The sequence below is a fragment of the Lissotriton vulgaris genome, chromosome 10 (assembly GCF_964263255.1).
Source record: "Lissotriton vulgaris chromosome 10, aLisVul1.2, whole genome shotgun sequence".
Taxonomy (NCBI): Eukaryota; Metazoa; Chordata; class Amphibia; order Caudata; family Salamandridae; genus Lissotriton; species Lissotriton vulgaris.
In genome coordinates, this window is record NC_141698.1 from 591,072,005 (window position 1) to 591,086,081 (window position 14,077).

A 14,077-nucleotide genomic window follows, 5' to 3' on the forward strand; every position below is an offset into this window, starting at 1 on the left:
TTTGTTTTATGCCCCCCTGAGTAGGACTTTTATCATATACGAATTACTTCAAAATCCTGTTACACTTGACTTATGTATTTGTATACTATAAAATTGATATTCTAATTGTGAAGCACTCCTGATCTTCTGTGGCTTTGTTTGTGCTGTATAAATAAATAAATAAATAAATATATAATACAATTGAGCAACTGTTATTCGTAGCTTGCTATAGTACTTTTGTGCTACTGCCAACACTTAAAATGTGTTTTAAATTAAATGGTCCTTTTTTACACCCGATGTTAATAGCACCACTTAGACATATGTGCCACTGACCAGATGTCTGAAAAAATTAGTGCAGAGAAATAGGACAAGAGGAAAGACTTCGGTTGTTTGGCAGCATGAAAGCCTGTCTCATTTTATTGGCCCTGCAGATATTTGTAGTAAATACTGCACCCAGTAAAGTGAAATCATTTTTAAGTGCTAATGTGATGACTAGGCTAAATTGTACAACTGCAGAAATACAGCGGAATCAACTTATGGGCAGGCCAACCTCATTGACTTCGATATGATGACGTAGACCCAAGTAGATGCACAATGTGTCATCACTGCAGTAAATTACTCTTTTCTTCTAGAGGGCAAAGATTGTTGCAGTACCATACACTATGGCAAAAATAAAATGCAACAACTTGTAATTAGTTTAATAATTGCTAGTGAAAACTAGGAAGAGTACATCCTTGTCTTTCTATATTTACAAATAACACCTATCAATGAGAGGCAGTGGATGACATACGGGGTAACAGAGAGGCTTAGAAGGAGAAACAGATGTAGATAAAAAAGATTCCTGCTCATGTGCAGTATAAAGTTGAAATGTAATTACCTATTATCATATTTCATGCTAAAGCCATATCATCATATTGAACTAATTTCCCCTGGGTACCAGGAATTGCTGCTTACGCCTCAATTCGAAAGGGTTATATCATTAATTTTAGTTGTCTATCATTAGTATGCGAGGACACCCAAGAATATGCAAAAGCAATGGAAAACATTAATGAGGTAGTATTGCTGAAGCGCATTATGGTAATTGTGCTCCATTCCCACCTCAGATGCAACTGCACAGCCTATTTCCATCCCTCATTTCGAAAAGGACTGTCAATCACTTTGTACAATTTTATGTGAAATCCTAGCAATCTGCTGTAAAAACAACTTTGCATAAATTAGCTACTTTTTCTGTAGCTCTTCGTCATAGTCATATTTTTATCACTGAAAATTCAGGACTGCCATGAATAAGTGGTGAGTGTGCGAACTGCTATGGGAAGGAATAATTAGGGAGGGACCAACTACATAACATGGCTGAGAAGAAATTCTGGACAGTGTTCCATCATTCTAATAAGAATTGACGGGCATATTTATTTAATAATATAAGTGGGTGCTCTGTATGTGTTATGTAGCCTTCAAATTACTTTGACTGCTGAAGATGTTTATGACAAAATACTGTAAAGAAAGAAAGGTTTCCTAAACCATTTAGAACTGGGTTCTAGTCTCAAATTAAGGTTGAGGTTGTTCCACAATCTATGGTAATATAAGTGTCTTTCTACATGTTATTTTCTTAAAGTATATTTGATTTAAAAGAGGCAGACATTGATCTGTCAGTAATGGTTGGTACATAGCGTGGTGCCTGTTTCAGTGCCAATACATAGGGGAAAAAATACATAATTTTTTCACACAGATTTGCCAATATGCAAATCAGATTAAATATGAAAAAATATCATCAGTAAACACATGACTTAAACATTAGAATGTTGTTATTAACTCACCAAATCCATGTATTGATGCTTTAATTTCTCATAGTCCACTATCAAATTAGATGTTGGGCCGTAATAGGATTTGCAGGGTGGGAGGTACTTTATAAACGGATGGCCCTCCAGCCCCACACCTATTTAGGCTCTAAGGGGCTGGTGGGTTGCCAGTGGTAGAGCCTTTGCTTGTTCTCCTGCACCAGCGATCCACCCACCACAGGACCACTGGGTCACAACGAAAGTCATCCCGCCTTATTGAGGGCATTTTTGCTATCTGTATCCTCTATGCAAGTCATGGCAGAAACAGGTAGGTCAAATAGTATATTACCTTCATGCCCAGGCACAAAGCTATGCACCAGGCAGGGCCTTTTACATTTTGTTGCGAGAAAACAAACTCCTGCTTTGAGAGTTTTTGAGCGGACCAAAAATGTTAGCAACAATGTACTTTAAACATGGTGGCAACTTGGCAAATTTAACTGTTGTGAAAGGAGCTACTACCATAGTGGCTCCCTCAAAGCAGAAAGATTCCCAACAAGAGGGTGATATAGGCCTAGAATTGCATATACTTTGTGTTGTCACAGTCACACAAAGTCATGCAAAGTGATACAAAGCAAAGCATTGGTATTTACTTTTCAGCACCAAAGGTATTTGGTGCTGGAAAGGTGCAGCTATTTCAATGCAGAAAATCAATTTGAACTGCTTTGTGTCACTTTGTATCAATGGAGAGTTACTGGGGAGTGACAATACAAACACCTATAGTTTTCTATGCAAAGTCCAATCTATTAAAACAGCTAGACCGGGCTTTGCATAAAAAAGTTAACGTCTATTTTAAGCCAGAGCTAGCATGGAGAAATATGTTATTTTCTCCAAAATGGCCAAGCATTTCATGTGTGCTAAAGTTCGCAGCATTCATCCGGTATGTGCGATCTTTCTATGTTTGTCTGAACACAGGCATTTTTACTGGAAGGCTGTGCTTTCCACAAGGGTGCCTTTAAGAGTGCCACTTCAAGGGAAGGCAGCAGTAGAAGGTCAATCTTAATAGATAGAGCTCAGTGCTATGTTTTTCCCTTGGGCATCACAGTGCAACAAATTTGTTTGCTGCGTTCTGTGAAAAAATTGGTAAATCCACCCCTTCGTTTTTATAGGCCTACCTTGTCTGGCAAAAACGAAGGTCCCTTACAAAAAACACTCCCGTCAATAGCAATGCTGGTAGATGATGAAAGGTTTTGAAGATTGATCACCCACAGATTATTGTTGTCTAGTGAAGAATCCTTATTTCAAAAGATAGATTCATTTTTAACTTCCCAACTTGTCTTTTCATTCCAGTTGTATTTATCACCTATACTTCTTCAAAAAGCAATACACCTCCGACTTGGACAACTGGTAGGCAGCACATGTAGTGTATGTGTTTGCTCTTAAAACAAAAGTGCAGTCATGAAATATTATTTTAATAATAGAAAATGGAGAATATCTAATTTAACAAATTGATCTGGTTAAAGTATTCTGTTTCTCCACAAGTATCACTTATATTTTTGCTACATATGTGTGGAAATCAGACAAAATAGGCTTTGAGCTTTTGATCTTTATATATTTTCACTGATCACCGGATGCCTTAAGTAGGGCTAGAGTGCATGTTGCTAGGCAATAACTGTAGATCTTCAGCAAGGGAGAGACATTGAAAAACTAAAGACAAACATGTAGCAAAATTACCCGGCATTAACCACTGACTGAAAAATACAGCTGTCAAGTATCAACACTCCCCCCTATCAATTGCCCGTGGAGAGAAACTAATACCATTCAAAATTTCAGTACATAAGACTAATACCTCAACCATCGATGCTGGGTTGGGATAAAACCAAGATTAACAAATTGATGATGGTAGTGTTGGCGGCAGGGGTTATGAATACTACTTTAATCAAACACATCCTCTTTTCTTAGTCAGGCAATAACCAATGCCAATGATTGTTGTGGAGTTTTGACTGGGAGACATGCATTCATTTTCCTTTGTCACCTCAGTGAGGTAGCACACTTGTGTCAATTGTTTTTTCTATAAACATTATATATGATTATGTTTAAAACAAGATAATATTGCACATGTTCAGGTCTGCATGGATACAAAACACTGACTCCAGTTTTTTGTCTTTAAATACAATTCCAATGCGGCAGTGCCATACCTTGCATTGTCCCTCCCATGAGACTTCAAGAAGTTCATATCGCGATACCTGGTTAGGAAGGCCACAAGCTGGTCATTCGTCCTGAAAATAGAAAACAAGGCAATTAAGGATAGGAAAAGAGGGGTCTGTTCACTGAGTCCAACAAGGGAGCATTAAAATTGTTTGTTGATGTTAACAAATGACAGCAACGCAGATAGATTGCAGCATGGCAGCCCCTTCCCCAACATGCTAGGGATAGCACAAGGAACATCACATTCCCTTTGACCATCTCTGCCCTGATGCCATCAAATTGCTAGCATCTTCTCCCACCCTGCTCCTTATCAATTCCTAACTGATGCTAAGAAGACAGGGAAAGGACAAGGAGTGGATTGAAAGACACTAGACATATCTCTTAGAAATAATCCTGCTTATTTGGAGAAGTGTGGCTCACTGGTTAGAGGAGGCAGACCTGGAAGTAGAGGTCAGCCCGGAACCAGGGTTCAATTCCCGGCTTAGTGGGTCTTGAGTCCTAAAATGTCCACGGACTTGACAATTCTCGCTCCGGTGCCTACTCGATTCATGGGTTCACACTCTGTGACTCTGGGCAATAGCTTGCTCAATCTCCACAACGGCCCCTCGCAGTGGGATGCCTGGCTTTCACCTTGTGGATACCCTGCTGGGGTTATCTCACAGGGGAATACCAGGACGGGTTCCCTTAGCAAGCGCTTAGATACCGGGTCGGTGATTTGCGCTATATATAAATACATGTACATTTACATTTTCTATTCCGACCACGGCCTTCGTGCCCCCTGAGTTCCGGGGTTGGCAAGGAAAGTCACAGGGCCAACAAAAGTGGAAGTCGGAGCAGAAGGTGGAATCCCAAAGTTTAACTGTAATGCCGGCTACCAGCATTGCTGATTGCCAGGGTTGCTGTATACCAAGGCTGCCTGTTTGATCGAACCTTGTTCGTCTTTCTTCCACGGGCCTGCTGTCCCCTTCACTTAATCTCAATCTTCCCACTTCCTTTCGGTTACAGCTTTCTCCTTTTTTCACTGTTCGCCTAATGTTGTATGACTTCTACTTCAAACACAATCCCCGGCATTTCTGTCTCACTTTCTTGTTCTGGACCATAATGATAAGTATAACGATGAAAAATGATGGCCCACACTCTGCAATCACTGGCACAAATTAAATAACCACTGTGGCTAGCGGAGGGCTTGAATATTTAGCCAGCTGAATCAACATGCTAAAAATAAATATGTAATATGAAAATACATTAAGGTACAACTGTTTCTGCTTACACATAGAAATTCCTGACTATTCACAGGATTTGAGTGCTTTGATATTTCTCATTCCCTAAGGACACAGAAAACCTTCGCAAGAATACTTTTAAAACAAACATTTTTTAATGCACATTATTGAAATCGTTCGCTGCAAATCGATAGATGCACATAATTATTTCATTTTCTGAAAAAGGTTACATTTCTTTATTACCTCTCCCTTGCAGTTAAGTGAACCCAGCCACCTGTTTCATCTAACCCAATATTTTCTTTTCATATTCATTTCCTTCTTTTAATGTATCATGCGAAGTCACCATGGCATGAATAGCGACTTACACAACTAGCACACAGCGCCGCTCATGCGACATGTTAAATGGCAATTGGTTGAAACGCTAATGACCTATAATCCGCTAAGCACTACTGTGATCATGAAAAAAGGAGAAGAGAATTAAAGGCGACTGAAAACATTCTGCATACATAGTTAAGGAACGTTATGGTTCACACATGCCAGCCATCGCACTGTAAATTAGCCTAACAACTGTCTGATTTAATTTAGCGCTTTCGCTGGTTTATCTGCTGACCCCCACAATCAGTGTGCTTGTTTATCAGTCTGAGAGCTCGAGCACTGGCTCACAGACTTTGCTGCTGTTTGCCACAAAATAGCACTGTACTAAAATGCTTGTTAAGGAGCGAAAATGTGTACTTTAAAGAGTACACAAAAGCCTAATTATTTTTTTCACCACATAAAAGGGCCATTTTGCTCTGTTTCAGACAGGTGTAAATGATAAATTATAATTATTCCTTCATGCAATAAGCTGTAAATATGACCATTCCCATTGTAATAGTTAGGCCGTAGGACTTAAAGTGAGTCTAGGGAGAGCTAGATAAAGGGTTGTGGTCCCGTTATCTCCTATACTCTCTTGGGGCCATTTAGTACATTGTGGCCAAAGGAATGGTATTATCAATGGCGGCTCCTCCGCTAAGGCAGAGGAGCATCGCCCCCAGTGTAGAAGCAAAAAAAAAAAGGATAATAACAAAAGTTATTTTTGTTATTATCATTTTATTTTAGTATCAGCAAGGATGGGCGTTCAGGGGGAGGAGTGGTTGCTGCACTCAGAAGTGCACATGACTGCTTGGCCGGACCTCTTGAGCCGGCGAAACAGTCATGCGCACTTTGCATGTTCTTCAACAGGATGTAATGCACAGCCTGGAAGGAACATGCCTAAGCTCCCATTCCCTTTCCGAGTGCTGAACCACGGCACTCAGACCAATCAAAATGTTGCATTTCAGCATTGTGACTGGCTTAGTGGAGGAAGCATGTGTGATTTATTGTTCCGGCTGCGGAGAGACAACGAGGGATGACGGAGGAGAGACGCAGCAATGAGGTGTTTATTTAAAGTACCCCCGCCACTGCCCCGCCCCTCCACTCTCGTTCCCTGGCAGCCGATGGGGTCACAGAAGCTAATGCTTCCCTTCCTATAGTACTGATTGTGCTGACACACATGCAGCTCTGGGGGGGGAGAAAGGAGGGGTCCCATGGGCTCCCCAGACATCCCCCTGAAGGTGGGTTCTGTCATGCACGGCACACGCCTGCAAGGGGATCTCTCTCCCCTCTTGAAAGTGCAGGAGGCATGCTGTCTGCACTGTGAAACATGAAGTGGTTTTGAAGCAGTCGCTCAGTATTTCACTTGAATGTGCCGCCCCCAGGGCAGGGCAAATTTGCGGCTGCTCTGGGGCAGCGCATTCTGCATAATAGGACGCACTTTCCCTACTTGCCCCTGTTGCACCTTTTGAAAACTGTGCCATTGCGCAAACAGGGAAAGTGCACCCTATATATGATATGGCCCCTGGACTAATATGCCCATTCCAATGACTGGATCAAGAAGTTGTGCAAATGAGCAGGGCACAGGATGTGTCTGGTTTTATGGAACTTCCCTTGCCGAAGCTCATACATTTAATTTGGAATTTTTCAGAGTTTGTATATGCATTGAAGACCACACCACTCTGGAACAGATAGCAGTGCTTGCTTCTCTGTTTCCAAGCTGTGCAGTCTGCAGAGCATGCACTAACTCAGAGAAATCTCAAGTTACCTAAATGAATTTGAATAATTTTGATATCAGTTTTGAAGTCATTGGACAATTCTTTAGACTTTTATTTCTGATCAGGCATACTAAGGAAATACATTTAAGAAGTAAATAAGTAACAAGTAGCTATTGAAAAACATATAGGCCTAGATTTACTACTGCGTTTTATCATGTTTATGTTACTCTTGTTACACAAAGTCTTACATTGGCATTTACCATTCCAACATAATCAGGATTTGCACTGGATAGTTTCCCAAATTAACGTGTGGTAATGTTACATGTAGTTACGATATTTGCTGCTTTGCATTACTCTGCTTCAAGGAGGCGTTGTCTTGGTGTTACATTGACATCCCCATGCAACCAACCTTGGTGTTTTACACATATCCCTATCTACTAACATTCATAGACAATGGATTAGTGCCAAAATCTTACACCTCCACGAGGCAGGTGTATTGAGGAGAAATGCTTTCATTTCTCCTTGTTTTACCTACTTTGCAGGCATACTTCATCCTCCCACACACCACTAAAGCATGAAAAGTGTTAAAGGATAGTTTTTGTCTTTAGTACAAAAACTATTACTTATTGAACATACACACCATTATACTATGGCACAAAGGTGTGTGCCTTGGCACATAGCAATCTAAAGTGCGGGAGAGCAGGAAGAAAGGAAAATAGAGCCATATCTTACTATCAATCAATCAATCAAAATTCCTTTATTCGGTTTTCAAAGATTGGAAAAACCATAAAAGTAAATTTAAAAATTGCATAAAAACAATAATTAGAAATACATCCTTTCAGAATTACAGAAGTTAAACAACATTGGCAAGCAAACCAGCAAATAAAGTGCTAAAGTGCAATCTGATATTAAAAAGCTGTCTAAAAACTGATTAGAAGTGGGTGGAAGTATCAAATGTGTACTTGCAGAATCTATACAAAACAAGACTTACTCTAAATTTGACCTATGTCTAACACAATACTTCAGAAATTGAGCAATGTTTTTTGCGAAGCATTCTTCCTCCAAACATTTCAAGACAAGGAAGGCTGTACGACACCTGCGAAAACCCAAAATGGTTAATATCGGCAGTAACCAGCGCTTCCTAGGTTCTTTATAAAATTTGCAAAATAAGACCACATGGATCGATGTTTGGACAGATGCTTCATCATAGGGGTAAATTGATAGATTCTTTGACCAATCATTTGTGTGCGGAAAGGTCACCAGGCGGTGGAATGTATTAAACCTAAAACGGGTCAGCAAAAATCTTTCATAACCACTCAATTTGAAAATTAAGTAAGGTTGTATGGCCAGGGTGGTTTGGATTGTTAACATATGCTGGACCGAGATTTTGCTTTCCTCGGTGGCCAGTCGCAATTGATCCAAATGTGTCAAACATTGTTTTTTGAGCCCCTTTCTGGGTAGTTCTGAGATTGTTATAGGAGTGTGGTAATACTTTGCCAAACCCAGATCATAAATTTTCTTTTAACATAGGCGAGCCAACCAATCTTGTGACCATTTTCGAGCAAGAGACAATCGAATAAGAGGCCTCGGCAGAACTCATTTTTTTGTGGACACGGTGCCACAAAAGGATTGGTTGAAGTTTAACAATGTCGGTTACGTACAGCAGGCCCAATTCTAAGTGGCAATTGTAGGTCGAAGAACTTTGTGGGACTGCGAGGAGAAATCTCAAAAAACTGTTCTCGACTTTTTGTAGGACGTCCACCTTTCCGTAACCCCACACCCCAGCTCCATACGTCATGATACTTATACATTTTGCTTGATAGATTTGAATCAATTCAGCAGGTGGCCTTTTTCCTAGCCTTTGTGCAAAGGTGGCTAGTGCGGTTGTTGCCCTCATAAAGAGCAGTTTTCTGGCCTCAATTGCCTGCTTCAAAAAACACTTATAGTCTATTAAAATTCCTAAGTAAGGGTACTTATTTTTATTCTCAAGTTTGGTATTTTCAATAAAGATATCCCTGGTTTTCTTGAGTCTGGATCGTGTGGACATTACAAATGTTTTTTTAAAGTTAATTCTGAGATCTAGATTGGCCATAAAGCTGTGATACCTCTTAAGAGCGCGTTGAAGTTCTAAGGGGGGTTGAGCTAAAATCACAGCATCGTCGGCTTAGAGCAGGGCGGTTATCGGGCGTTTTTCAATAAGAAGCAGGTCTCGGCACCCTTTTAACATGGCAAGCTCCAAGCCATTTGTGTAAAAGTGTAAAATGAAAGGGCGCCAGGACATAGCCCTGCCTTACCCCCCTCTCCACTCCGAATGCAGCCGTAAGTTCCCCCTCTAAGCCATACCTCACCCTAGCCGTGGCGTCAGAGTAAAGTTTGCGGAGGAAATTTACCAAAGGAAGCTCTACCCCCATTTCTAATAGGATAGACCATAATTTGGAATGGCTTACGCAGTCAAAGGCTGTGGTTAGATTGACGTAAGCCATATACAAATTCCCGCCCTTTGCACTGATATATTTACCCATTAAGAGGGTCAGATTAATGGCTTGCTCCACCATGCCCAGTCCTTCTCTGAACCCGAATTGGAGGTCTGAAACTATCTTATAGTCGTTTGCCCAATTCTGAAGGCGTTCAAGAATAATACGTCCCGCTACCTTACCCAGAGAATCTAGCAAGGATATGGGATGATAGCAAGATGGGCACTGACGATCCCCCTTTTTTAAAAAAAAGGGACCAGGATTGAATCTGACCATGATACTATAAGCCCGACTGCACATGATGCTTCGAGAACTTTGGTCAGAATGGGGATCCACAGATCCAGATTGTATTTAAAAAGGTCAACTGGGACTCCGTCGGGACCGGGCGCCTTTTCCACCTTGCTAGCTAGTAAGGCGTGCTCCACTTCCAAATGATTAATTTCAAGGGCTATAGCAAAAACAGTTTACGTGGGGTAAGGGCCTGTTGTCTCCATGACATTTTGCAAAGTATGTTCCTGAGAAGGCAGGCCGAATATCCGCGCAAAATGTTGTACCCACGTTGCTTTGTCTATAGCTATTCCTATTTTAGAATTGTCCCTCACTTCCAAAAGGAAAGGAGATTTAATGATTTTCCAGAAGGTGGTACAATCCTTCATAGTGCAGCTTTTATGCAGTTGTTCCCATAGGTCATTTTTCAGTTCCGCTTTTCTGAGTTTTATAGCCTGATTGTATTCCTTTCTAAGGAGGACAATTTCCTGTTTATCCCTTCCGTTTTATGGAGAGCTGCTTTTAAGTTGGAATATGCTTTTGTACAAGATTTATTAAACCATCCTTTGGTGTTATCCTTTCTAACTTTTAATTTAAGACGCAGTGCTTCTTAGTTATGGTCGCAAAGCTGGACAAAATCTCAACGTTAGAGGCAACATAATCTAAACACTTTTCAATAGAAGATAATGAATTTTTTCACTACCTCTGTAGTGATTACGATTGGGTCTATATTGTCCCACTTGAGCGAGTACCCATTTAACCTATCCAAAATCAGAGTTTTTGCCCGAGAGTTCTCACGGGGGTAGACCTTTCTGATCTATGCGGAAAGGATACTAAAATACTTTTAGGAAAGTGGTCGCTGGTGTGATTGTCGTGAGTTTTAAAATTAAGAAGGCTGGACGTAGCATTACTAGAAACAAAAATGTAATCTATAATACTAAAGGCTCCCCTGCCATTAAAAGTGTATGAGAGTGGGACTGCTGGAACCACTAATTCATTGACCAGCCCAAGTTTCTAAACAAATAATGTTTCCTTCATGAAATTTCCAATAATTGTATGGGAAAATGGGTTAAGATGTTATTATTCTCATCCTGAAGACCAAAATTTAAGTGATTAATATTCCTGCATGTTGTTAGGTTAAAATCACCCCCCATATTATTATCAGGACGCTGTTAGTATATTTGTTTTTTAATTCCTGTGAGGAAAGAGAAATATCCTTTAATACTGTTATTAACTCCGCCTTGAGGTTCCGTGACAATTGTAAGTGGTGTTTTCGACTCACACGAATATGGTCGAGTCTAGTATCTATGAACCGCAAATGACGAGTTTAGCAAGTGTGCGCAGTTTCGCTGTGCTAACTTAAACCGTTCGTTTGTTATGTGGGTTTGTCATCTGTACCCACGGGTTCCATCTTAGATACGGCATCCATTTTGTCTCTTGCCCTCAAGTAGCCAGCGAACGGACGCTGTCCGCTTCGCGACCCTGGGACTCCCAAGATATTTGCGGAAGACACATGTTCTTTGAAAGTGTCTTTATGACGAGGGGGATGCTACTGTAAGGCAGATGGCGCCGCTCGAGGCTCATCTTGCCGCACGGGCTTATTGTCTCAGTTGTGCATCTCATTAGGCACGTCCCTTTGATGCCTGTATCTCGTGCTTCTCGACACTCCCCTTTTACACCCTTTCCGATCTCCCCACTGTCCCCGTCTTCCTCTGCACCTGTCTTCGTTCCTGTTTCGATCTACTTTACTGCTGATTGGAATTTGCTAATGGTGGGAAGATGGGTTTTTACAGTTGGGAACCGCCAAATGTTTCCGCACTTATGTTCCGGATCTTGTGTATTTCAAAGTGATCTAAGCGACCCCTCTGAGAGCGACTTGTGGGAACCAGGTTGTAAACTATTGTGTATCATGTTATCCTATGGGTAGAAACTGTATAAAAGGAGCGATCCACAAATACAATTTGAAGCAGTCTCCCCGAACTACACTCGATGTACTTCTTGTGACTTCTGTGTTCCCTGCAGTAAATAAACCTTGACTCTTTGACGCCGAAGGAAGTGTCCCGTGTCTCTGTGATTTGTACGCCGGAGCAGGTTACCCACGAAGGTTTCAGGTGTTGTGCCCTGGCACCGCTGGGTCCAAAGAACCCAGTCCTTCAGTTGGCGCCCAACGTGGGGCTGCATCAGTGGTACCGGTCCAAGCCTGACGATCGTGAGGAACTTCGTGTGAAATCTCCGAGGGAAGGTGCACCCCGCTTCATCGATCCTGTTGTCGAAATAAGTGGCCCGAAGACTTTTCCCGCGAAGATTCCCGCCTCCTAACGGCTGCGACGGACTGCTACCCTGACTGTAGACCTGTTTTGGCGCCTGGCGTAGACCTTGGTATAGCGAGACGATTGACGGGCCTTCCTGAGGACGCCATTGATCTTTGAGTTAAGTATTTGTGGGTCGCTCCCAGAGTTCTTGGTTGTAGACACTTTAGCGAGTGTCTTTGTTGTAGACACTTTAGCGAGTGTCTTTGTTGTAAACACTTTAGCGAGTGTTTTTGTTGTAGACACTTTAGCGGGTGTCTTTGTTGTACACGCTGTGTGAGTGTTTTTGTCGGTGACACTTTGCTAGCGTACTTTGTTGTTGTTGTATTTGTTTGACGACTGCAGCCGCCAAAGACCGAGGGTTTTGTTCTTGCTGGGACTTGGTAAATCCCGTAACCCTTGAAGTTTGTGAAACTCGGCTAGTGTGCAAGATGCCTGGTCGCAGTACTTTGTTCAGTTGCTTTAGACCTTGTGGTGCGGATTCCCTGCTGGAGGACTCGTGTCCGATACCTCCGGTTGGAACTCCTACATATGACTTATATAGCAAACATGGGCTAGGCCCGATTGCTTTTAACGATTATTGGATCAAATATACAAAGAAAGACGGCGATCTTCGTTGGCCACCTCACGGTAGCTTCGAAGCGTCGATCTTAGATAATTTGGAAATAAAGTTGTTCGAACGTAAATCAAGGCCGGCCATGTTTGATGCCTTTCGGTTCTGGCGCAAAGAAGCCCGACAGAAAGAGATCAGACAAAATAAACGTAGTCAGCGAGATACTGTTGCTACTATAGTGAAGAAAGCTGAGCAGTTTCAGCGTGATAAGGAGGATAAGGATAAGGAAGTGTTTGAGAGATTACAGCGTATGTCCATAGACAAATGCTATCCTGTTTTGTCTACGGAGTCGGATAAGAAGGAAGAGGCAGTTGAGGATTCTTTAATGTCCTATCTTATGAAGTCGCCACCTCCGTACGTACAGGGTACCGCAGCTCCTGTGGTCCCTGCCGTACCTGTTCCACCAGTTCCTCAACCTGCACTTGCTCTTCCGACTGTTCCTGCTCCTTTGCCTCTTTCTATTCCTACTGCTCCTCCGCTTCCACATACTCCTGTTCCCGCTACTGCTCACGCTACTGCTCCTGTGTTGTTAACCCCTGTTGCTGCTAACGTCTCTACTCCTTCTCTTGTTAGTCCTGTGTCTTACTCTTCTCCCTCTACTCGTAATCGTGATTCTCCCCTTGCGACAAACTTCTTTCAGTCGCTCGGACCTGTTTTTGGGTCTGCTGGTTCTGATGGTCCACAGAGACGTAGCCAGCTTCCTGGTAATAGAGAACGTGTTGCGCTATACAATATGGCGATGGGTTGGATGATAAACCCTGTTAGAAATCCACCTCGTGTTGTCCTCGAAACGTTTGATCAATTCAACATACCTACTCAGAGATATGTGTTTGATGAAATGTGCAAGTTCTTACATGATCAGATAGCGGCTGTTGCGCCTGACGAGGTGCTGACCGCCCTGTCTGAACTCCGGCTTCAGTTCGCAACTGGACTGATAGTCGATACTAATGTCCGACGTGCTATTGAACGGTTGCTATCTCTTCGTCCCGCTCCTATTCCTCATGCATTGTTCGTTGAGGACATTGAACAACGAGATGGGTCTGGCCAATATCCTATGCGAGAAGTTCCGCCAGTTTGGGTACCCGCTGATAATACTAATGCTAATGCTCCAATACCAGCACATTTCCAGAGAGTGTGGATACACCTCCCTTGGAAACGATCGGAAG

The 14,077-nt window shown here is 42.1% G+C and overlaps 1 protein-coding gene across 1 annotated transcript in view; it reads right to left on the reverse strand.

Annotated features, from left to right (window-relative positions):
- XYLT1 (xylosyltransferase 1) overlaps positions 1-14,077 on the reverse strand; it is a 661,442-nt gene that overhangs the window by 144,081 nt on the left and 503,284 nt on the right. Inside the window, exon 5 of the mRNA XM_086941433.1 lies at positions 3,950-4,030. Coding sequence (XP_086797559.1) covers positions 3,950-4,030 — 81 coding nt within the window. The remainder of the gene's footprint in view (positions 1-3,949; positions 4,031-14,077) is intronic.